The sequence below is a fragment of the Lytechinus variegatus genome, chromosome 8 (genome assembly GCF_018143015.1).
Source record: "Lytechinus variegatus isolate NC3 chromosome 8, Lvar_3.0, whole genome shotgun sequence".
Lineage (NCBI taxonomy): Eukaryota > Metazoa > Echinodermata > Echinoidea > Temnopleuroida > Toxopneustidae > Lytechinus > Lytechinus variegatus.
Window position 1 is genome coordinate 37,575,235 of NC_054747.1, and position 27,401 is coordinate 37,602,635.

At 35.7% G+C, this 27,401-nt stretch overlaps 2 protein-coding genes across 2 annotated transcripts; one reads left to right on the forward strand and one right to left on the reverse strand.

Annotated features, from left to right (window-relative positions):
* The first annotated feature begins 3,066 nt into the window (after positions 1-3,066).
* LOC121420855 (leucine-rich repeat-containing protein 58-like) lies at positions 3,067-7,393 on the forward strand. The gene is made up of 3 exons (XM_041615471.1): positions 3,067-3,812; positions 5,058-5,464; positions 7,091-7,393. Exons 1-3 carry the CDS (start codon positions 3,322-3,324, stop codon positions 7,300-7,302), a joined length of 1,110 nt encoding a protein of 369 aa, XP_041471405.1. The 5' UTR covers positions 3,067-3,321; the 3' UTR covers positions 7,303-7,393.
* Positions 7,394-19,351: 11,958 nt separating this feature from the next.
* Positions 19,352-27,302, reverse strand: LOC121419702. Its single transcript, XM_041614161.1, has 4 exons — positions 27,248-27,302; positions 22,063-22,263; positions 21,276-21,686; positions 19,352-19,566 (listed from the first exon to the last, which is right to left on the reverse strand). Exons 1-4 carry the CDS (start codon positions 27,300-27,302, stop codon positions 19,352-19,354), a joined length of 882 nt encoding a protein of 293 aa, XP_041470095.1.
* Between the last annotated feature and the right edge of the window lie 99 nt (positions 27,303-27,401).

Below are 27,401 nucleotides of genomic sequence, written 5' to 3' on the forward strand. Positions count from 1 at the left end.
TGTGTTATTGGCTTGGTTCTAAAAGTTAGGAACCGAGTCAGTGTGTTATTGGCTTGGTTCTAAAAGTTAGGAACCGAGTCAGTGTGTTATTGGCTTGGTTCTAAAAGTTAGGAACCGAGTCAGTGTGTTATTGGCTTGGTTCTAAAAGTTAGGAACCGAGTCAGTGTGTTATTGGCTTGGTTCTAAAAGTTAGGAACCGAGTCAGTGTGTTATTGGCTTGGTTCTAAAAGTTAGGAACCGAGTCAGTGTATTATTGGCTTGGTTCTAAAAGTTAGGAACCGAGTCAGTGTATTATTGGCTTGGTTCTAAAAGTTAGGAACCGAGTCAGTGTATTATTGGCTTGGTTCTAAAAGTTAGGAACCGAGTCAGTGTATTATTGGCTTGGTTCTAAAAGTTAGGAACCGAGTCAGTGTATTATTGGCTTGGTTCTAAAAGTTAGGAACCGAGTCAGTGTATTATTGGCTTGGTTCTAAAAGTTAGGAACCAGGCTAGTAATGCACTGACTTCAATGGGGCTAATATGAGTTATGTACATATTCATGAGGTCATATCTCATGCCTCCTGTGGTACAAAAAATGCTGAAATGCAAAATTGGAAAATTGATGAGGTCACACTTCGGTATTCTATATGTGACGTTTTAATTTGAATCACGAGTTATGACACCATTTTCTTTTTGCTCAACATTTGTTATATAGTTTTTTCAAAGTGAATGCTTTATGACAGTTAAAGTGTATGAAATGGTCGCTTGATTGGACTATTTGTATATAATGCACCATCCGAAACTTGAGAAATATCGTGTTAAAATGACCTACATACTATATAGTACAACTGTACAAGCAGTATTGTGACTTTTTCCAAGGTTATTGTGTTTTTGCAATTAAAATGTTTTTTAAAAATGTATTGTTAATTATCTGACTAGTACCATAACGCTTTTGTTTGTATTGGTATTTGCATAATGATTAATAACCAAAAGATGTTCTGAAGAGGGCAATTCATTATTTTTGCCCAGAAGCCGAGTGGGTGTTTGAAAGTACATGTATATGCATGGATTACCAATTGTGACACATTATCTTCACATTCAGCAAATTATTAAAGGTCAAGTCCACCTCAGAAAAATGTTGATTTGAATCAATAGAGAAAAATCAGACAAGCACAATGCTGAAAATTTCATCAAAATCGGATGTAAAATAAGAAAATTATGACATTTCAAAGTTTCGCTTATTTTCAACAAAATAGTTATATGAACGAGCCAGTTACATCCAAATGAGAGAGTCGATGATGTCACTCACTCACAATTTCTTTTGTTTTTTATTGTTTGAATTATACAATATTTCAATTTTTACGAATTTGACAATTAGGACCTCCTTGCCTGAAGCACAAAATGTTAAAATAATGGAATTCCACGTGTTTAGGGAGGAATGAAACTTCATTTTACATGACAATGACGAGAAAATAAAAATATTTCATATAATAAAATACAAAAGAAATAGTGAGTGAGTGATGTCATCAACTCTCTCATTTGGATGTAACTGGCTCGTTCATATAACTATTTTGTTGAAAATAAGCGAAACTTTAAAATGCCATAACTTTATTCTTATTTTACCTCCGATTTTGATGAAATTTTCAGTGTTGTGCTTGTTGAGTTTTTCTCTTTTAATTCAAATCAAGTTTTTGTTGGGGTGGACTTGTCCTTTAAAAAAGTTAAAACATTTCAGCTTCCCATAATTTTAGTACATACTTTGAATATGGCCTTAAGTTAAACCATACTTTTGAATACCAGTCTTTGGGGAGGGGTAGGGGTCTTGGGGAAATCCCCCCCCCCCATAATAACAATGAATAAAGTGATGATAAGGATTAATACTGATACAGTTGCAGATCAGGGGGGGCACATCAGGCCCTTGCCTTCCCCCCCCCCCTTGAGAGCCATAATCAAATTGTTAAATTAAATGCCATTCTCATGTACAAGTGTACCCCCCTTCCCTTTTTAAGTCACAGCATATATATTTAATCAGAAAGTGTTGTTTATACCCAAGTGAGGACCTTTTTTTTGCTTGTCTAATTTTCCTTGGGGGGGGAAATGCCCCCTTTGGAAAAATCCTACTATAAGTCTAACAAATGATAGAACACGGGATAGAACATGGCATAATATGATTGGTTCGTGAATCAGGATTCACCTGCATAGAGGCCCTTACCATGATGATATGAGTTTTAGAGGAAACCCCAGGAATTTCCTCATACAGGGGCATGAATGGGTTGAATTTCCTCGATCAGGAAAAAACACAAAGCCTGACCCTATATGCACGAATTCAAATCGTGACAAATTGATGTAATATAGGAGCTAATAACGTCACACTGGATTCTGCATCCATTTGAAATTCAAGGTAAAATCCTATAATGTTATCCCCTCAAAACATGTAGATCATTATGGAAGCCCCCCCCCTAGCTTGCCAGGCATCGGCCCTTGCCTCGATCGTTTTGGATCCGGATTAAGTCACCGCGCCCCAGTCGCGCGTCGCCCACTGCTCATTTTTTTGTTTGGCTCCGCTGATTCATTCTTATTTTTCAATTCAATTCATTTCATTTATTTTCTCTTTCAATCTTCTTACATTTACAATGATAGATAATATAGTCAAAATCAAGCTAAGATCAGTCGGGTCCATATGGTACGCCGGATGGTACGTCTATCAAATATACACAGTCTCGAGATCAAAGTTTATTCCTCAATTATGAAATTTGACCCATTTTCTTGCTTCGTCATCTTTCATGACGTCATCGTTACGTGATCATGCTTCGAGCGAGTGATTTCGTAAGTGACCGTGTTGTAGTAGTCTTAAAATCAATGCGGTATTCACAAAACTTAATGTGGCGCACATTTTAAGGGATGTTTCATAGGCATATTCGGTCTCTGAATACATATTAAGAGTCATATTGTCGATTTTACTGTATATTCTATTCGAAACAAAAATAATTTCATTTTTTAATTCGGAATGTCTTTCATTTTAAAGAACATAAATCAGCTACCGATAAATTACAGTCTGATTCATAGACTGGCTTCCTATTATTGCCCATTTTCGGTTCGTCTCATCCGCCGTGGTCCAACATCTCCTTGTTGAATATCATCTTTTCGGAGCAATTTGTTATATATTATTGGTGAAATTCATCACACTCTATTCGATTTTTAAAATTCGTTGTTTGTCTTCCTGCACAAATTTTTAACATGGATTTTCTCACAACTTCAACAAGAGTCTGTCATCAAGTTCGGCTGCTCTGAGAGGGCCAGCGCTTGCTTGAGTTTGCTTTGAGCCGAAGGACAAGGCGTGGGATGCGAAGAAAACCTCGCTCGAGACGAACCGACGCTGACATGTCGCGAACCGAATCGAACAACAATCAAAGAGTCGCAATGTATTCCCGAAAAGGCATCGATGTTTTTCCTTTTGACGATTTAATTGAACACAAGGAGAGACTAGCAATTATTGACGTCAGTAGGAACAATATATCCACGATTCCTGCAAGAATAAATAACTTTTTGAACATTATCGAGCTGGATTTGAGCACAAACAGAATAACGAAACTGCCAGATGAGTTGATACAACTGACACATTTACGGATTCTAACGTGCAAAAACAATCATTTGAATAGTGACTCTTTACCAAAGGAATTCGGAACATGTAAATCATTACAAACTCTCAATTTTAGTGGCAATTTATTCCTTAACTTTCCTGTACAGTTGACTGAAATTGCTTCTCTACGGGTCCTTCACATGGGCGGTAACAGAATAAGAGAAATTCCACCAGAAGTTGAAAGGTTATCCAGGTGAGGTAGACCTACCGTACATTCTTTTAATTTCGGGGTATGGTAGGCCTTAGACAGCTCGACAGCTGGCAGCCGTCTGTTTCGAGGAGTTTTTTAAACATTTTTTTTATTTCTCCTCGTGCACAGACGGCTCGCTATCGTGCAGCCACCATCATGACCATTACTAGTTGCAATGCAAAATCCCCCCGTCAGGGCTATTCAATTTTTGTCTGTAATAAAAATTTTGAAAATTAACGCGACCAAATTGCAAATTTATATTCCCTCTTGGCATGCATTAATTGCCAAAAAACAGAGAAAAATCAAGTTAAAAGGAACAAAAACAGTGACTTACCTCAGCTGTCGCGCAAATTCACTTCCTTGTTTTATCCGATCTTAAGTACATGAACATATGGCCATTGAGTCCCCTGTACAGATCGCGCTAGAACTTCGGTCTCTATATTTGGTGAGTGAAGCCAACGGAGTTCAGCTGAACAACCGACATTAACAGAGACCGAAGCTTTTGGTCTAGGTAGGCCTATAATATAGAAAAGGAGCCTCGGTCAAATATGGCTGAAAGTGGATCATTTTGAATAGTGGAGTGGATATTAATGATTAAGTATAGCCTTGGCTTGAGGAGTCCATGATGATATTTTTTAATTGACACACGAGTACGACATGTAAGTTACTCCTTCATCGCGTTCATAAGAGACACATTAACAAAGATAGAAATCACATAAATGTTAGTGCTTTTATTTATTTTTACACCTTCATACACCTAATGCGTGTGCAGGTTTCAAAAAGTGGTTGATATAAAGTTGGAAAATTGAAGGTTTCTTTAATACCAGACCAATCTTGTGTAGATCCCTTGATTCTTTTGTCAACAAAGCAAATAGGTCTGATCCTTGAACCGCTTTGTTATTACGTACCTTAGATCAGCGATGTTACAAAATGCCATGAACACTTTATAGATAGAAATTACTATGTATCAAATGGGCAATTCCATAAAATATGTAGATGTACGTCCGACCCCTTTGTGTGGGACCTTCATGAAATTTTCTGTCTCTGATTTCTGGTTCTTTTACAGCCTGTAATGCTGTCAAATGACAATGAGTCTTGGTCAGTTTATGAAGTGAAGTATAACTTGAGAAAAATGGGGGACGGACGTACAAAAAAGTTTAATCATTTTATGGAATTGCCCAAATACTAAAATTTAATGCGTGATTATGAATAATTATTATTTTGTTTTGTTTTTTGCCTCATTTACAGATTACAACATCTTTATTTGGGTGGTAACCATCTTGTCACTCTCCCGCCGAATGTTGGTCATCTTCCAAACCTACTCTCCTTAGTGCTGTGCGATAATCGTCTAACTTCCCTCCCGGCTGAGCTGGTCCAGCTCAAGCAGCTTCGATCACTTAGCCTACATAACAACCAACTAACCATCCTGCCACCAGAGATCATCACATTGACTGAGCTCTGTGAGCTGAGCTTAAGAGGTAACCCATTGGTCGTTCGCTTTGTCCGTGACCTGACGTGGAACCCACCGACCCTCCTAGAGTTAGCAGCACGATGCGTGAAAAACAATCATGTTCACTACACCAAAGAAGATTTGCCTGGAGAGCTTATGAGGTTCCTGGATTCGGCTAGACATTGCCTGAATCCAAAATGCAATGGTGAGATACGCAATTGTCTGAACGGTTAAAACTTCAGTTTTAATAGGTTAGACCTACACTGGTTCGATTTAAAAAGATTATGATTCCCCTTTGTTAACAGCACTGAATACTTCGGAACATTGTAACAATTTATGTCTTTAATTGCTCTTTTCAACAGTTATCAGATCCTGGCTCGCCCACACACCAATACATGTACATGCACTTTTTCCACTCCCTAGGGAGTAATACAAGTTAAATTGCTAGGCATAGTACTACATATATATATACAGAAATAGGCTTTCACATTACCGGGTATTAACACCTGGGTGGAGAAAGGCAAATTGTGGATTTACCTTTGGTAGATCCTAATTCTAACACTTATTTGTCATATTTTTTCCTCTTTATTGTGTTTTTTATTTATTTATTTCAGGCCAATATATTTTATTTTGTTGTTTATTTTTCTTATTAGGCCTGATATCTATCAGGGGCCGATTGCACAAAAGGGTCTTTGCAAGGACCATCTTTCGTGTCGCCAATCTTTTATGATGCGCCATGCGAAACTCATTTTAAATAAATCATCTGCAAACATATTTCATTCGTCCGTTAAAATAAACAAAATATGTATGTATAAAATGATGTGATATATCATGAAATTGTATAAAATTTGATTTAAAAGCAAGCTAACGAATCTTATTCCTTATCATAAATTTCAGAAACACCCCGCTTATAGCGTATGATAAAAGATGGGCGACACGAAAGACGGTCCTTGGAAAGACCCTTTCGTGCAATCGGCCCCAGGTTCTTCATTTTGTCAGAAAAGACTTGATTGTGAATTTCGATTGGATACAAGAAAATAGAACAAGAGTACAAGATATCCAGGATGTCATTGATACAGCTTTGACTGTATGTGCAATCACAAGGTTACTTTCAGCCGAATGTCAATATCCATCTGATGTTACTACTTGCAAGTCTCTATGAACACATGCACTTGATAATATTTGTGTTCCAAAGTGTAATTTTTATAGCAGCTGCATTCTGCAGTCAGACTGCAGAGTTCATGTCCTTGTCCTGAAATGATTGACCTTCATGATTACATACATGAACTTTGCATATTTCCCAAAACAAACAGCCTCGCTGATAATTCATTTATTCAGCCTACATTAGTTGTATAACATTGTTATCAGTGACCTCTGTTTATCGTGATAGAATTCCTTTTTATCAGAATCTAAATTCCGCTTTGTAGCTTGAGGTACTGGGTGACAAAGTGCTCTTGCCTGGGTTTACTTTTGTTGTTGTATTTTTAAAGCATGGACAGCGCTTTGGAAGGAGTGAATGACTTCTCCCTCCCCTTTCTTCACCGTGATTCTTTCAAAGTGATGAACGTAGTGAACTTAAACCACCCAAAAGATTATGGAGGAAGAAAAAAGGCTCGTTGTAAATTAACATTGCTGCAGGGATCAGAAATAATTTTTTTTATATTATTAGTGAAGTTCATACGGTTATTCCTCAACACACGGCTGCATGATTTAGAACCATAATATCCTTGAATGATTATTATCATGGGTTACACTGAATGTGTCATGAACTAAATTCTGGTAATTTAGGTTTTAATTTTAATTATGTTTGGATGTATTCTCATATCTGCAGGTGTTTATTTCAATGCCCGCTTCCAGCACGTCAAATTTGTGGACTTCTGTGGCAAGTATCGGCTTCCTCTGATGCAGTACCTGTGCTCCCCGGAATGCTCACCTCCCAGCGGTAGGAGCAGCTCAGAGTCGTACAGCAGCAGTGAAGATCCAGACTCGGAGGAGGAGGTCCAGGTTCCACGAAACACGCTCAAGAAAGTTCTACTTGGCTAGACTTTGGGAGGCCTGTTTCACAAAAACCCTATTGGATAAGGTTGGACTATGAAAGTTGAGCAATTTTTTCCATGGTTTTCAGGTGTTTGAGAACAATCGCTATAACTGTTGCTAACTCATTCATTCATCCCAGCCATGACGTAATTTCCTTAAGCTAGAAATTCGTCCACATTGTGCTGCACTCTACCCAGGTGAGGTGAATGGGTACCTGGCAGGAATTTATTCCTTGAAATGCGTGAGCGCTGTAATCTTAGTAATTTGGAAGTGCATAGGGACATTATTCATTATGTGATATGCGCTATACTACAAGAACTGTATATTATTATTCAAATCCAAACGTGAAAGCGTATAATAACTACTATGTAGTGCTGTTTTGAAACGATGCACTCAGAGTTTTATCCACTGAGCCCCATGATTTCTTCCTGGCTTGGCACAAGAGGGGCCTTTTTCTTAAACTCTCACCCATGCATCATGTATTTGACCAATAGGCAGACACATCTTATTTACAAAGGGAGACGTTTTGATAGTAAATCAATTGGCTTTCCATAGTTATGATTGATTTGAATCAACTCTTCCTTAGACTTCAGATATACCCTGCTCTGTGTATGTAGGTTGTCTGCTTTTTTTTAAATACATGATACTTTCACGACGGATGGTAGCAATTATGAGCATGAACACTTAAATGAATTATGGGCATTATTTTAGGTCTTAACTATTACTAAAGCATTTTAACTAATGCAATTAACACTGTGCAAAAACAAGAAAAAATACTGTACATGTAGACCAATATGGAAGAGGAGTAGAAAAATACATGTAACATTTCATTGTCATGCCAACATGCATACATGTACACATAACTTTTATAAACACAAGTTTGGTACAGTGTTTGGCAAGAGATAATGAACAGTTGTAAATCCTTGCCTATTTTCATTGTATTCTTAATCAGAGCCTCTGGTTTTGCTTAATAAGATATGGTCATTTCTATATGAAAAGTGAAAGCTAAAAATTAAAAATATATGAATCTGCTGCACAGAATAAAAAATATATATATACATGTACATATTTTGATTGTCCTGGTGGATGTTTCATAAAGCTGTTCGTAAGTTAAGAGCGACTTTAAGAACGACTGGTGATCCCTTCTTGTGGTAAGTGGTATATTGAATTGGCGATGGTTTAGCGCGTAAGAAAGGATCACCAGTCGTTCTTAAAGTCGCTCTTAACTTACGAACAGCTTTATGAAACAGCCCCCAGGGATAATACTAAATGCTTTACAGAGCTTAAAATGTAGTAAATGAACCCTGATTAACATATGGACATTTTCATATCCAGGCTTGAGATTTCTTGTCCTATTTTTCTCTTCCTAATGTGTACAAATTCTTCTTCATGCAACACTGCCTCCTTAAATTTAGAAGATTCTTGCACCTTAAATGTAAAAGATCTGCATTTAACTACGTACATGTAAGAATTGACAATGTGCCTTTTCCCTCATATTTTACAAAATTAGCAATGCTTCGGATGCAAGTTATGTCATTTTGATTTACGAACAAATTACACAAGTATGTTCTTGCTTACAATGTTCATGTATTACCTATTTGGTTCATGTATTTATCTTGTTTTTTGTCTATTTTTAATGTATGCTGTACATTAGTTATTAGATAAATGTATGCATGTATTACCCAATGTTAGCACTCTAGATGGACATGTACATTTACATGTATGGAAATGTGTATTGTTATCCAAAGTAGGAATGCAGAATCTGAATGCAGCCCCATTTTGGCAGTGGTTTTACATTCGTACCCCTATATTTGCAATTTTAGGTAATTTTTCACAAGCTCAAAGGAAGAAAAATTGTAGAATGTTGCAATTAAACCAGATGGAAAATGCTTTTATCAGTCATTGATTGAGCTCGAATATCCCTTTGATCAATTTTGGGGTACAACATGTACAGTGTGTAAGTTATTGATTTTGAAACGGCATTACTTCTATTTCTTCACACAAGGGGGTGTTTCACAAAGATTTAAGTATGACTTAGGTCGCACTTAAATGTCGACTCGTACATGATATGCAATTGATCTTCTTGATAGATACGCATTAGTGCACGTCCTCATGACACGATCTGACCAATGCGGTCAAGCCTTTCATACCGTACGCAGCTCGGTATTTAAGTGCGACTCTAAGTCATACTTAAATCATTGTGAAACACCCCCAAGGTTCCTTTGTATTAAAGTGAAATTGTGAACGATCAAGCTTGTACAACATGGTACCCAATTCAATGTAGATTGTAAACATCTAGGGTTACATACATGTACTTACATTTGCCACACGCTGTATCGTAGTATCGGTAACATTGTACTGGCAACAATCATATGTGCCTCTTGTATCAATAACAACTTTTGCCTTGTTTTGTCCTGTCTTCCAACATTATTGGCTCAAGTTTACATGTTTTTGAATCCATGGTCTGAACCCACAGTTTACTAGTATACTACTATATCAGGAACTAATTTTTATAATTTTGAGGGGGGCAATGAAAAGCTCCTAAAACTTTAAAGGGGAGCAGTAGGGGAGCACTACAAAAAGCTCTTCTTTGTCATACAAGGGGAGCTCTTTTGTCTGATTTCAAAGTAGATGAAGGAATGTACACTAAGTTACAACCCACAACCAAAGAAGACACAAAATCAGATATAAATATATGCAATATTTATGTCAATTAATTATTAACATTCTTGCTATGTGTGTTATTGCTCACAATGTAATTGTGTATTGTGGGTTCTTACCTGACTGAGAATGAGTTTTTCAAGGTTGGCTCTATAACATTTTGGTCATTGACTGACACTAGTAGCAATCGCTGAGGCGAGTGATAAATCACCCTACCTGAAATGGAATAAAGCAAGCTGTAGCTATAGTGATCGCTCTCGCTCACCGTGAAACTGAATCCCTGCTATATAGATTTCATGTATTATGCTAATTTACGACATTGTACATACATGATACATGTAATTGAGAACGATGCCAATACAGGCGCAATGCTGCTAAATTCACACCATTGTTAATGATCATTATTAATTTTGATAAAATACTTAAACAGTAAACTTCTTAACTCGTAACATAACAAAGCACCTGAATTGAGTCTTACGACAAACTGTGCTTGTAATTATACTGCACATGTGCAGTGTAAATCAATTCATTTTATGAATAAAATGTGTACTAACTGTGATTTCAGACCATATTACTGTACATTCAAATCGACATGTGAATCCATGCCATGATGTAACTTCAAAACAAACGAAGTTTTTCATTTACATTTAGATGTTACACATATTGTGATTCCTGTAGTGCACAATGTACGTGTTAATTTCCACCAGAGATGTCACCAAGAATCATTTTTACTTTGCACTTTAAACACCCTTCTGACAATCAAAAGATGAAGAAATATTCACTTGTAAAAGCCATTTGATAGAATGTTAGTACATGTAGGGGATATTCCTGCCTAAGTGCCTACATGTATAGTGGCTTGGTGCAGTTTCTTAAAGGAGCACTTTACCTTTACTGGCCTACCGAAGAGATGAATAGTACTTCCTTTATCTCCATTTATTATTTTAGTTGGGTTTCATCAAAATTAAAAATCAAATCTATTGTTTACATTTCTATGCCCTGTTCTAACAGGATATTGAAATCAATTTTATCTTGAAGACAGAGATTGCAATTGATCATAACTTTTTTATAGTGTGTTAACTGTTAAGTCATACTGTAGCCTTACAGTTAAATTGATTGTATTATATAAGGCTGAACACACAGGAATAATGAAAGAAGTGGGCAAAAATGATTTCAAAGGAAGTCCATACTTCTTATTTTACAGTCTGATGAAATTAACATCATTTTAACAACTTCACCTACTTTCATTTGTAAATTTGTATTATTATTTGAGGTTTCGTCTTCATTTTTTCCTTCTTTTGGTAGGATTGATATTTTGCATGCAGTTTATTTGGTCATTCAGATGACATTCTTACATGTACTAATCTAAAATGCCTTTTTTTTTTCATTGTTGCAATATAAATTCCCAATCCCAATTTCTGTGGACATCATTGATTGACATGTGTTTGACTTAAATGGGTAAAGGGATTACAACGTACAACTTTTGTAAGGTTTTATTGAACTTTTGTATGTAAGATCAGTCTATTTCAAATGCAACAAACCTTACTCCAAAAACCAGCCCTGTGCCGGAAAACACCAGAGAAACTTGCGACACCATCAGTTTGGGCTTACACCAGACATGCATTTAAACAACAGTCAGTGATAAAATAATATTGATTTGGTTCTAAACTGGTGCTGTTTCAACACTTCTGGTGTTTTCCTGGGATGGTGTAAATTAACATTAGCTTAGCCTTTTTGCTATTGGTTTTATTGTACAATATACACACCACCTTGATATATGATGATTAATGAAATAAGGTCAACTAATGTGGTTATTAAATATGTATAAAGTCTAACTGTAGACTGCTTAACTCAAATGCAGGGGCCGCGGAACCGGGGGAGGGCTTCAGCCCCCACTTTTTTCCAAGACCATGTAGAAAAACGTAAAAATTACCATATGATTGTGATTTTTAGCATGGTCAGCCCCCCACTTTGAAAACCGTTCCGCGGCCACTGAAATGTAGTGTTTTGTTGACTGTTTTGATGATGAATACATTACATTTTTATTTTGTTGTGAGAGTAAATATATACTGTATGTATTGAAATTTTATTGAATGTTATATGTATGTAAGGTCAATGAAACAGGACAAATGTCTCCTTTGCCACTTTCTCTGAAGATTTTTATAAACTAAGTCCATATTTTTTTCTGGTTGAGAATAAAGTGGCAACTAAAATATAAGCCATGGAATTGATAAACTATGGTCATTATACATAGAGACCTGTTTGCACCAAGGAAGGCAATCAAACACATGTGTGTAAAAACAATGAGACCCGTTCTCACAAAAGATTGAAATCAAAGTTATAACTATCGTGAAACCTGTAGATACATAGATTGTATGATGAGACCAGTTTTCACAAAAGAATGTAATCAAGTACATGTATCAGATTGATTGAAGGTGTCATTCATAATTATCACCCTGAAGAATCAATGAGACCCGTTTTCACAAAAGAATACAATCAAATACATACATGTAGATGTACCTGATTGTTGATCCATGTGTGCCCTAGTATGTACCCCAGTGCATTATGGTTAGTAAAAACAAACTTATAGTACGCGTTAATTTTACAAATAAAAACTGAAATGGGGTGTTGATTTTGACAAAATGTCCATAAAAAAATTCTTCTCCGACTTCAACTATGTTTGTTGGGAATAGGAATGTGAAAAATGTCTGTCCCATGGATATTTGTAGATTTGTTCACATCTATCTTGTGAAACCCTGTACTGATAATCCAATAAATCCTGATCATGTAAAAAAAATCTTTGAAATATATTATATCAATAAACAGACAATATGAATGAATGAAACCGTACTCCTTTGTTATGCATGTTGTTTTTTTATTGATCAATCATAAGTTTAAAAACATTAATATGCATTAGTTATTTATTTAGCTATTTACTTTTGAGGAGGCTAGTTAGTAGGATGCTTCCAAAATCATGATGAGGGGCGATTCCATACGTGTCGTACGGGACATTTTGTCAACAATTTCTAGTCTCTTAGCTGATTGCTTGAGCAATGAAAAAATATTTTTAGTCAATGATAAAGTTAGTGCATAGTCATGTGGAAAACTGATTACTAACAAAAAATATGTGATTATGGCTGAATTAAGGGCAACAATGTTGTGTGTCGAATATACGGGACTCAAAAATGTCTCATGTACGACACCCAACATTTTTACCTCTAATTCACCTATGGACAGCATATTTTTTGGTTGTCATTTTCTTCATGTCTATCCAGTAGTACTCTATCATTAACACAAAAGAAATTGAAGTTCTTCATTAGTTTGGACAATAGGTTGAAAAATGTTGCAAATATAGCTGATTTTTTAGCATGGAATCGCCCATGGAAGGATAGAGGAGAATAGATTCAGATAATTTGATCATACATGTACCTCAAATATTTAGAGTAATACAGTTGTGCTCAGAAGTTAGTGAACCCCATGAAAAAATAGCAGATTTCAGGTGCTCAAATTTTGCCTTGTTTTAGATACTTAATTGTGAAGTTTGGTGATAAAATTCACTAAAGTTTGTTTCTCCGGGTTCACTGGACATGGTACACTGCAAAAATTCCGGTGTTGATTTAACACCAGCCCGGAATCTATGTCCACACCAGAGAAGTATTGACACAACACCACACTGTAAAAACTGGTGTTAAAACTGACACCAATTGGACCACACCCTGAGGTATTAAAATTACACCCTAGAGATTGAACATAGCACCAAAGAGTGTAAATGTAACAACCAAATGTGTTGTAATAACACCTATAGGTGTCAAATAACACCACCAATTTAACAGCGGTGTAAAATAACTGGTGTGGTCCTCTATGTACACCGGTTAACACCACAGTTTTTGCTGTGCAGTTTAGAATCAAACCGAGGCTGTTTTGATACTGGATTACTGGTGTTGTATAAACACCTTTCTGGTGTTAGACCAAAGCGGAACTGGTGTTGTTTAACACTTGTCTGGTGTGGATAAATATAGATTCCTGACTGGTGTGCAACACCGGAGTTTTTGTGGTGTAGAGTTGTTTACATTCATCACTCGGCATGAAGAAAGTGTATTTTATGGCGGGGTTCACCATTGACTTATTAGCACACCTGCATGTGGCGTCATGCATGAGCAATCAGTTGGCCCATATAGTCATATGGCATTTGATGTAAGTAATTTGGATTTTGAATTATTGAATTCAACAGTCATTTTAATAAAAAATAAGAGTACAACCAATATGTACATTTATGCATATATACAGTGGGGGGTAACAAAAGTAGGTCTATATACCTACTTATCTGAGTTGTCCCCTACAAACGATTACTAGTACATTACATTTACAAGTATAAGTTCACATAAAAAGATTGAACAATACAATGTAATAAAACGGATTTTTGCTTGTACATAATTAACAAACATAATGGCGTACATGTACACCGCACCCCTCCCCCACAATACATGCACACACACCTTTACTCGTACAGGAAATTAAAAATAATGTTTCAATCGTTATGTCTCTTTTTAAAGCAGTTAGGAAATGATGTTTCATGGGATATACGTTGAATAAACAGCTAAAAACTTCTGAGTAAAGAAATAATCTGTTGTCTCACGATGCGGCAAACTGAAATTGCGAGGTTTCGACTGCACCTGCCAGCTAAAACGCTAAAAACTTGTTCAATTCTCTGAGAAAAATGACTTTTTTTTGTACTTGTCGCACGTGATAGATTCTTTGATTGATTTTTGCTGAAACCTTCATTAATATAATTATTTTGTATATTTTTCTGTTTTTGTTTAAAAAAAACATTTAAGACAGGGTGCATTTCTACCCTTTACTTACGCACCACTAGAGGTTGTAATATTTTTTTATCAACTTTCATTTTTACAACTTTTATACATTTCATAAAGGTAAAATATGTCCTTTATTTCTTTCGTACTGACACAGAGTCAACATGAACTTCCCTCCTCCAGAATTCCAGCAACACTAGCCAATTTATACCTTGGTCACATGTTCTACGGCGGCCGTACGGCGAGTCGAAAACAGTCGTTTTATTAATTTTTATTCAAACCACCTATATGTAGCTGGTACAAAAAAGGTTAAAACGGCTGTTTTTGTAAATACCGTCGTAAAAAAAGAGGGGCTTTTCACCATTGCAAGATTTTCCTCTATTTTTCTTGTTCAAATTTTTAAATTACATTCGGGTAATAATAAAACAAACCATACAGCATAATTTATTTAAACCCTCGATACAGCCAGGGCTCAAACGGTTTGCAAATTTAATGGTTACAGTGCAAACCCCAAAATGAAGGAAAATTTTCACTCTAAAAACGAAAAGATTGGAAGAGGTTAATCATCCCTTTAGTGAAAAAGTAACCATAGTGACAGTTTTTGTAAAAACGGTGGAAAACAATATAATTTCTTGACCTTTCCCATAGACCTATATCCTCCCCATTCTTTTTTCTATTGGGTATAGTCCTATATACATTATTCAACAATAATCGAAAATATTAATTGATAGAAAATACAAAATATTAATTTCCGAGGGGGAAACGCTTACGAAATAATACATTTCCATTCGCGTGTTTGGGGGAGCGGTCTGGGGGGCGTTTGGGTTTCGTTCGTGTGTCTGAAGTTGACGTTTTGTTCGGCCAGTTCAACACACTTCAACAGAAAGTCCAGAAATTCATTAGTCTTTACAACGTTCTCCTCATGGTTTGCCTCCGTGTAGTTTTCAAAGATCCATACATGACTAGGAGGTATTTCACACTTTTTGACAAGCCAGTCTCTCATATATGTTTCATCATCTGTAGCCAGCTCATCCTTGTGTGTCAAGACAACGACCAAACGTCGACCTAAAGATAAACCAAATTTATTGAAGGCATATAATTTTCTTAGCACGTTTTACTGTTCGATCGTGTTCGAATTTTAAGAAAAAAACACTTTTGATGAAATGTATCTTTTTTTATAATTTTAGGTGCAAGATTTGTTAGGTACCATTCAGACAAAGAAAGTGCCTCATGATTTGGTCTAAATTAAAATAATGTTAACTTGAAACCAATTTCAGTACTCCAGTGATCTATAGTTCTGGTCCCTTTTAACTCGTTTACTGATTTTTTTTTTGTTGCAAAAATACACAGTAGAAGTGGTGGAACGAAAACATGTTTGCCAGATATCGGTCATATCTTTATTGTTGAGAGAAAAAAAACATTTGTTTTTTACTTTATGATATGATAATCAAGTTTGAGTTAATGCAGCCTGCATCATCGTTATGAAATATCAGATATCATTATACTCACCAAGTAGTTGATGAACTTTCTTTGTAAACTCCGAAATAAAATTCGCGGCAGCATTATCACCACGACTCTCTCCACTATATAAGATTAGAAAGAATTCGATTTTTGTTCATTTTGTATTATTCTTTTTACTACGGTATAAATATGAAATATGATTCAATGCCATCAATAACTAACACAAAATGATTTATATTCTGTGAGATAAATGGAGCAAGTGATTTTTCTCAAGTTGCTACCAAACTCTATAACCTTGGTAAAGAGTCCGACCGGTAATGAAATGAAAATAATGAATACAGTAAATAATCATCCAAAATATAATGTATATTATCACCCGTATCAGACATCTGAGCTGGTCATTTACAAAACCATATTGCCCTAGTTTCATAAATATCGGGAAGGGATAGGTATATATTATTTGTATTTTCCTTGGTCTCAATGCGCATATTTACTTTGCATGCAGAGACGACGCAAAATATACCTTTGTATTTTCCCTGGTCTCACATCCGGGCATTTGAGGATGCGTATAAAGAGATACGCTTCATAAGGATCTGCACGCCAACAATATACGTCATAATAAAGTAATCACTGGATCCATGCGCTTGCAAGTACGTCATAATGGTAAAGTGCAGAGCCTAGACCCTGATATTAACAAGACACAATATAACTATTTTAAAAAGAAATATCACCAATATCACGATTTTTGCTCTAGATATCTGATTTGGATGATAATAAAAATATTGACTGGCTCTTCTTTCGGGGAACATCAAATATATTGCCCTTAAAAGACCCATATTGCCCTCGTCTAAAGACTCGGGCCAATATGATTCTTTTGCTGGCAATATATTTGATGTTCCCCTCAAGGCCAGTCAATATTATATAAATATTTACCTGAAATTACATATCAGAATGGGACAATCCACGGTATCACCATTTTGTACCACCCTATGTGGGACTTGTCCTCTATTTCCTCCTGAAATACGAATACAAATATTGTAAGAGAGATAGAAAGATTTGTTATAATGAATGAATGAACGAATAAATAAAGGGATGAATGTATGTGAATGAATGAATGAATGAATGAGTGAGTGAGTGAATGAATGAATGAATGAATGAATGGATGAATGAATGAATGAAAGAATGAATGAATGAATTAATGAATGAAAGGATGAATGGATGAATGAACGAATAAATGAATGAATGAATGAATGAATGAATGAATGAATGAGTGAATGAATGGATGAATTGATGAATGAATGGATGAATGAATGAATGAATGGATGAATGAATGGATGGATGAATGAATGGATGAATGAATGAATGAATGAATGAGTGAATGAATGAATGAATGAATGAATGAATGAATGAATGAATGAATGAATGAATGAATGAATGGATGTATGAATGAATGAATGAATGAATGAATGAATGAATGGATGAATGAATGAATGAATGAATGAATGAGTCACAATGAATGAATGAATGAATGGATGAATGAATGAATGAATGAATGAATGGATGTATGAATGAATGAATGAATGAATGAATGAATGGATGTATGAATGAATGAATGAATGAATGAATGAATGGATGAATGAATGAATGAATGAATGAATGGATGTATGAATGAATGAATGAATGAATGAATGAATGAATGAATGAATGGATGGATGAATGAATGAATGAATGAATGAATGGATGTATGAATGAATGAATGAATGAATGAATGAATGAATGAATGAATGAATGAATGAATGGATGAATGAATGAATGGATGAATGAATGGATGAATGAATGAATACCATAGAAAATTGCAATAAATAGATGAATAGATAGTAACTTAAAGAAAACATCCATGTTCGGTCACGTTGGTTATATTAAAAAAACATCGTACCGAGATATTTGACTCATAATGTGATGGTTTCAAAGTGGGGGATGACCATGCAAAGAAGAAAAAATGAGATGTCCATTATATTACGTTTTTGTACACCCCTACCTTATTACAAAAACGTTTGTACTGCGCGCACGACCAAGTAATCTAGATTTGCATGCTCTTTCTTTTTCAATCCTTTCTGTTTCTTCCTCTTTTTCTTCTTTCGAGAAAAAGAAGAAGAAAAAACCCACAGAAGTACAGACAGCCCCCCCCCCCCGGCAAGAAAATAAGAAAACAACGATGACTTACTGATCTGGTTTATGAGTTCGGGAATGACGTGATTGTTGTAATTCTTTAGACCTTTATTATCCAATATTTTTATAAAGGGAGTCAGGGTTTTAGCTTCTCTCCACTCTGTCCTCTGTTTTTCTTCGTTCGACTCGTCGGCGATAGGCGAATATTCCCCTGTTTAAATATACATGTATATATATATTATATATGTATATATATATATATATATATATATATATATATATATATATATATATATATATTTATTTATTTATATATATATATATATATATATAATTTTCATATGTGAATAAAGAGAGCAGATATATTTTTCGATGCATTATCTCGCTTGCCTAAACTCAACAAGAAAGTACACATTCGACCAACTCCCGCAATTTTTGTAATTTGAAATTGATAAAGCTTATTGACAAAAAATATAATGCATGCATGTACGATTCATCAATATATCTATGGACTAACATTGATTCTATTAAGGAAAAGCAATGCATTTTCTTTGAACAAATGGAGGGAATTTGAATGTTAAAAATATATATATACAGCAATACTTCTGACTGCCCCCCCCCCGGTTATTTATGAATAAAGAGGTTTTGCATATTTTGATGAGGTTGATGCGTAACTAAACACCTCATTCAATTCGGTCATCGCTGCTCTAAATTTACATCAATTTTCATGATTATTGTGTATCATCGTAAAGGAGAAGAATCATTCTTCACATTCTTCAGGGCATGTGCTTGAAATATAGTTTGAAATGTAGGTGAAACTTTTTATCTAAAACATATTTACAAAATGATGATTTTCACTTGACAAAAGTTGTTGTTGTTTTTTGCAAACAGTGGATATGGGGGAAAGTTACAACCATGAAACATATTATTTGTTTGATAGGCCTATATCCACATTTTCATTCCAAACCTGTCATAGGCCTACCTTTCAAAGCAAAGTACAAAGAATTAATGAAGGCAGACTTTCCAGCTCGTGATAGGCCGAAGACACCCAGGTGTACGGGCGGAGGTTCCTCCATTTCACCTGAAGTAGGCGTGGTCTTGTTCTGGGGTCTGTAGGCCAAAACCTTTTCTCGCTTTTCTTTCATCATGTTCATTTGTTTCGTGTTTTGCTCTAAGTGAATACAGAAGAACACGAACAATATAAATCATAAGAATATACAGTGCGTATCAAAAAAAGTTTATACTTTGAACAACCTTCACCTTTTTTGTGCCAAAGTAGGTATTAAGCGCTATATAAGCAAGTATAATTATTATTATTATTATTATCTCTCTCTCTCTCTCTTAATATTACTCAAGTACAAGAAAAAGATCCCAAATATTGCTCAGATAGTTTGGTTCATAATTTTTATACTTCTCGAATCTGGGATACGTACCAAGCAGTTTTTGTCTTTCTTGACTTTCCTCTCCTTCTTGACTTTCCTCTCCTTCTTGATTTTCCTCTGCTTCTTGATTTTCCTCTTGAGTTGCATAGAAAGTAAATATTTCATAACAAACAAAATTAATAATAATTTATGGCTTAAGATGATATACGATGAAATTCTGAATGAAGAAATTGAAAGATAACCAGTCCAAAGCGAAATATCCTAACATTGATTTTGTAAACATCAGTGTTTGTCTGTTTCTGAAATGTTTGTTTGTTTATAAAATGTTACTGAATATATCCCCCTATGTATCCCTATATCGCTTTGTGCAATAAACTGTACAAATTAATTGTTCACTTATATTGCGCAATTTTTATTATACATAAAAACAGTTTCTTTATTATTAACATTTTCTTTGTCATGACAATTTTGATAAAACATTTTTGGAACGACATTTTTAGACTATATAATGATAAAAAAAATTACCTGCCTTTTCCCTCGGTCTCCTGATAAACCTTTTCCAGACAATAAAAACAACAAGCGCAGAAATTACCGCCAGAATAAAAATTACTCCTACGACGATCCCCACTGTTGAAGGACCTGATATACACACGATACAAAACAAAGAAAGTTTAATATATAAAGACAAAGTATCGAGAAAAAATCTTAAAAGTTATTATTGATAATGGACCTATAGTTCATGTAACGTTTGTAATTTCATTCTGATTTCATTTAAATCGTTATAATTCATATATTTTTGTTCTTGTTTTGCCCCACTCATCCTTATTGCCAGGAGTGTAATTGATCCATGTTCCGGACGGGGATGGGGGAGGCAAAGTGAAGAAAATATAAAAAATTACTTCAATATTTTAATTGAGGAGGCGATAATCCCCTGCCCCCCCCCTTCAGTATCGACGCCTCTGTCATTGTCTCCTTTCCGATCAAAGGCGATACATCAGCTATTAAAAAAAAGTAAAAGTTGATATTGCCGCTGTTTAAAAGAGTTTTTAAAATGAAGTTAAATTGATTTGTACAAATTATACTTTGATAAATACTTTTGATAGTTGAAAGTGGGGTTTTCTCACTTAGGAGGGGGTTATTATTATTTATAAGGTGGCAACTAAATTTCCTTTTTTTTTACTTTCTAATGTATTTGTTATTCCATCAAATTTACGTTGCCGTACATGTACTTTATTTAATTCCAGTGTATCACTCAATAAGTCTGGCCTATCTGCAGAGAAATGTGTTATCTATGTTGTTTATTTGTTTTTGTTTTTTTTTTCATTTCGTTATTATCAATTTAAAAAAAAGGAGATGTCTGAACCGATTTACATGGGGAGAACATTTTGTGGCGTCCCTGAGCATTGATATAAAACAATGATCTAACCAATACAAGCATTTCATCAATTTGCCTTTTTCAGACAGTAGAGAAAAATCATCATGGACCTTTTTAACATACCTTCTTCAGGCATTCCTGGTTCAAATTGAATAGTCATGATAGTGACGTTTACGGTCTTCGTAGCGTTGGGACCTTGAGCCAAGCAGATAAACTGTTTTCGCTCCGATCCCATCTCTTCAGTCTGCAATCTCAGAGAAATTTTCTTTAGATATGTTCCATCTTCCAGTATTTTCTCTCTGGAAGATGTGGTGTTCAGGGAAATATGGAGTGCACCCGCATGATGCCAGGTGAGAAGAACAGGTTGATGGGCGCCCTCTACGATGCAATCAAGTTCCAGGATGTCCTGGTCTGGGTGGACTTTGATGATACATGGTGAATCCTGATCAAACTGGTCTCTTTCACACTGGGTCACCCGAAGATAAGTATCGTCATCTCCGGCTTCAACTTTGTCAACCTCATCTGATTCTTGAACTTAAGGAGAAGAAACAAAATGTTATTAAGTGCAAGTCATTCCGTAAGAATTATTCTTCTTCCATGTTACATGTACGAGTCTAAAGTTTGTGATTTCGTTTTATTTTGCTTCCCATAAAACTATACACTAACAAATTACACATGATTTATATTCATATATAAACCGTTACAGCACATGGATATGAAAAACAGACCTACAATAATTCTAGTCGTAATTATTGTTGAAAATATTTGCAGTCAGGAAGGCAGGAGATCCGCCATCGTGAGACTTTAACAGATGGCAGCATCTGAAAGGAATTTGGTTGAACAAAAGTCCACTTTATCGAGACTGCACCATTAATTTATTCTAGATGAACGATGAGTTCATGTACCTCACCTAACACTGTAAGATCCGTATGGTTTGAGCTGAGGATCCCTTGATGATTCGACACCCTGCAGTGGTATCTCCCGGTATCTGATATCCCAGGATGCTCAAATAACAGCGAGAAGTTTGGGCCAAACTCAAATCCTTCATTCCGGGTGGTTATCTCCTCTTTGTACCACGTGATAATCGGCACTGCTGTCTGTAGCGACTCCCCTTCAAGAAATGACTAATATTTTACTTCTCTATATTCCAAGAATGGAAATATTTTAGAGATCCGAAAGGAACGACTCGACCGTGAAGATTAGCACCCCGGGGGGGGGGGGGGACTTCCATTCACGAGTGGATACCATGCGCGACCATGGGGTCTCGAAAAGCACCCTAAACACGTAATTTCCATATTCTGAAAATGCACCCCTTAACAAGTATTGGCGTGTGAAACCCTACCCTTAACATGTATTGGAAACAAAACGATACTCTTGGCAAATATTCCCTGAAATGAACCCCTAAACAAGTACAGGAATGTTTAATTGTTATAACGGGTCCTTCGGTCGTCGGCTTTACCTTATTTGGTTTAGAACGACCCCACCTTCTACACCTCGCGCAAATTGGACTCTAAACACGAAGTGTTCGGGCAAACAGGACATCCTTTATAAAACATTTTAATTTATGTTTATTATCCCCGCAATTCGGACCCTAAACACGTAATTTCCTAGCGAAATAGATACCCTTTTTTCATTATTTTTGTGTTTTTGACACCCTTATCACGTTACGTACGTAACGTGCCCTATCGTGAAAAAGACATCCTTTTTACGTGTTTTGGGGGTCGCGCATGGTATCCACTCGTCAATGTAAGTGCCCCCCCCCCTCGGGTTAGCACCCTTCGGGGGTGCTGCTATTCTACCAACCCATCAGGCTAGGGTTCCCTTCCATAACCCCTATCGGCATATGCAGGAGGAATTTAGGTTAAAGTTTCGTTGGAAAAACAGTCACGTGAAGATATAGATTCTTAAAGGTCAAGTCCACCTCCGAAAAATGTTGATTTGGATCAATAGAGAAAAATCAGACAAGCACAATGCTGAAAATTTCATCAAAATCGGATATAAAATAAGAAAGTTATGACATTTCAAAGTTTCGCTTATTTTCAACAAAATAGTTATATGCACGAGCCAGTTACATCCAAATGGGAGAGTCGATGATGTCACCCACTCACTATTTCTTTTGTTTTTTATTGTTTGAATTATACAATATTTCAATTTTTACGAATTTGACGGTTAGGACCTCCTTGCCTGAAGCACAAAATGTTAAAATAATGGAATTCCACATGTTGAGGGAGGAATGAAACTTCATTTCACATGACAATGACAAGAAAATTAAAATATTTCATATTTCATATAACAAAATACAAAATTAGTAGTGAGTGATGTCATCAACTCTCTCATTTGGATGTAACTGGCTCGTTCATATAATTATTTTGCTAAAATGAGCGAAACTTTAAAATGCTATAACTTTCTTATTTTACATCCGATTTTGATGAAATTTTCAGTGTTATGCTTCTTGAATTTTTCTCTTTTTATTCAAATCAAGTTTTTGTTGGGGTGGACTTGTCCTTTAACAAAGATGATAAAGCTACTGTTGAAACATCATTGTCTGCCTTTGAGTTCATGAAATAGTCTTTGCAAGACTGCTGAAGCTGTAAGCCTGAATGTATTACAGTTCCAACATGGCAGTTGTAAAGTACCCTATACACTGTTATAAAACACTGGATTTCCATAGTGATTTTCCTTTTCTTCGAATATCTCTAAAATATGCACTATCATTGTTTTCTGGACTCATCATGATCTGTTTCACGATTGGAAACTATATTTAGTATGAATATAAATTTGACCATATTCGACTCTGGAGTGTCAACTTTTCACAAAATGCGCATGGAGCGTCATGTTTAAAGTTGACGCTGTAACCTTAACTGATATGTATTTCATTTTATTTCTTTTTTCGAGTAGCAGGTTGTGTGCGCATAGTCTTATAATGTTCATTATTATCGGATAACATCATAAGGATTATGATAAATCATTTACCTTTTAACCAGTAAACAGCAATGGGATTCCCTCGAAAGGAGCACTTTAATGATGCACCACTCTGCCCAACAAAGAACGTTTCAGAAGGTGATGTCCATACTGGGACGGAAAGTGGACTGGCAGTGACCGGAAGTAGAGCTAACAAACATTTCGAAAAGGACATTAGCGATAATATTTGGAATCTCGCCCGCCCCCTCCCACTCTTTAAAAGGTTGGCCCGGGCTGAAAGAATGTATAGCTTAATAAAGAAAGTATAATAATATTCATGGAGCAAAATGCCTATAAAATTCGATCAAAGTCGGATAACAAATTCAAAGTTATTAAATCGTAAATTTAAGCAATATTTTGTAAAAACAGTCGTCATGATATTCATTAGGTGAGCTGATGATGTTTAGTCACTTTTTTTCCTTCAAGAACTAGAGAAATTGGATTGACAACTGATTTAGTGCAGTAGATATTTAATTGCCGCAACTTATTTCATTATAAGGGAGACATATTATTCGCACAAGTATGAAATAATGAAAAAAATCATGATTTTACTATGATGTGATAAGAAAACGGAAAGTGGAGATGTGACATCATCAGCCCACTTAATGAATATTCATGACGACTGCATTTTCACAAAATATTGCTAAAATTTAAAATTCTAACTTTATTATTTGTTATCCGATTTTGATAAAATTTTCAGTATTTTACTCAGTGAATTTTTCTTTATATGTATTAAGATATAATCATTTTCAGCCAGGACCATTCCTTTATTTCATGTGAATATGAATCTCTCTCTTGTTCTCTCCCCATATATATATATATATATATTATATTCATAGAAATATTGAGGTATCTCTGAATTTCTCAAATACCAATATATATATATAAAGTTTTCAACATTAATTTCAACTTCATAATTTGAATATCGCCAACACAGCAAAAAACAAAATTCAATGATCGGTCCCATTTACTCTAATACAGTTCAAGGAATACCTGGGCTGTTGCATAAACCTTTTTACCTGATAAAACTCTGGTAAAAACTGAAAACTAAGGTTAGTCTGATTTCTGCCACTGACTTTAACACAGGGCAAAAACTCCGGTATAAAAACAACCTGAGTTTTCTCAGGTAAAAAGTTTTATACAACGGGCCCCTGGTGAATTGAATATGAACGAAGAAACACAGAATATAAGTAAAAACTGATTCATTAAACACAGAATAAGTTGTTCTAATACTTACAGTGTGTACATGAAAGTATATAAATCAATACTAGCGCCAAACCCATAGTGGAATACTGGAATTGTATTTTCCTTCGATCAAGTTTTGTGCGAGAATATTAAACTTGAGGAAGCCGTTAGATCATGTAGATTACCATCCCTCTATACACATACACACTATATACCGTAGATAAGACCGATGATTATGATATTCATAAACTGGCTCCTCAAAAAGTTACAAAGTACAACTTCGATTCCGCATAATGTACACATCATAAAAAGTTTTAAAAATGATAGGTAATCACTGTATAAAAAATACCAACCACCGAACATTTGTCACGTAGACCGGCCCGTGTCACGTTGTCTATATTATAAAAAACAGTTTTAAACAATTCAGTTGTTTCCATATATCATTATGTTCTTGGAGTGGTACATTTTATAGGCTTTTATATAAATAATGCATTGATTTGCAGGAAGAGGGCTTAATTCATTGTCGAAAAACCAAAGAGGCCTTACAATGTTCGCATTTACCCTTCAAAAAACATACTCTATACAACATTGCATGTGTATACTACATATCAGTGTTAAATATCTGAGCTGAATTGGGCGCGAAAGATTAATTGGCCTCCGCTAACTTAAACTTCATTTTTAATCTTCAAATTAAGGGCTCTATATAACGCCCCTGTAAGGGCCCTTCATGTACTGAGCTTTACTTTGAAGCACAGCGTACAATGGGGAAGGGGATGATTGTTTTCACAGCCGAGGGGACATAAAAGAATAATGAAGAAGGCAACGAAATGGAAAGCATTAAAAAACTAATATGTTATTTGCTGAAGTAATGCAGGGGTCGCGGAACCGGGGGCTGGGGGCTTCAGCCCCAGAACTTTTTTCTAAAGCCGCGGTACAGAAACGTAAAATTGACCAACTGATTATGATTTTTTTTTTGCATGGTCAGCCAGCCGCCCCCCCCCCCCCCACTTTTAAAACCGTTCTGCGGCCCCTGGTATGTATTTAAAGTATATACCCGCGATTAATTTTGATTTAAAATAGCGGTCATTTGTAAGGTTTAAAATTGATTTATTATCGATGAAGTTCGATCGTGCATAGCACAGCTGGCATACAGATGGAAGGGGGGGTGGGGCGGTGGCCCCCAAATTTTCCATGAGGTACATGTATTACGGAATTTTCTGAATGTCATGTTTCAAGCTATCTCGAAGCCTCATGAACAGGTATTTTTTTTCTCGCTCGCTTCTCTCGCTCAGGACTTATATTAAGCAACACTTTTGTCACACGTGCCATCTTGTGCCCCCTCCTCACACTACCGCCGCTTAGAGCTTAGTCCAGATATGCTCATGAACAAATCCTCGGTTCACGGTTGCTACGATGCTTACAGAGACCATGAAAAAAAAGAGAAACGGCCCGGGGAAAAAGGAAAGAGAGCCTCGGGCTGAATGAGATTATTAACTGAATATTATGTCAAAATCTATCACAAAATTTGATTTTTGTAATAAATATGTCTCGCTGGATCGCAACTTCTTATTTTTTTTTTTTTAAATAAATTTTGCTCAATACGCCATATCTGAGCCCCTCAAAATATTTGCCTCATTATTATTGGCCTGTTCATATACCATTATGACCGTGAAGGCTTTACTACTACCCCCCCCCCCCCCCCACGAACCCGACGGTTAAGACAAAACTTTTCAACCCTCTGTCTAAAACAAAATATTGCTCCCGAAAAAATTGAAAAGCAAAAAAAAAGGGGTTCACAAAAAATGGAGGTCATTTTGGTGCAGAGAAATTTTAAAAGCAAAAAAAAATTAGTGAAGATCATCCCGTTTTGTTTAATACATTTATCCATTTATTCACAACTGAATTCCAGAATTTCAGGGGTGTTTAAGAGGCCTGTACGCAGCACTTACCTCCAATGAAAATCTTGGGAGTGGTTCGATCAGCACCCTCGCTTCCCAGAGCCATGTAAAAGACAGAATGATTAGATAACGGCGCGCTGCACCCAAGACATACCCCCTTTGCTTTACCCCCTTTGATTTTACCCCCTTCTACCGGCCGCGCATA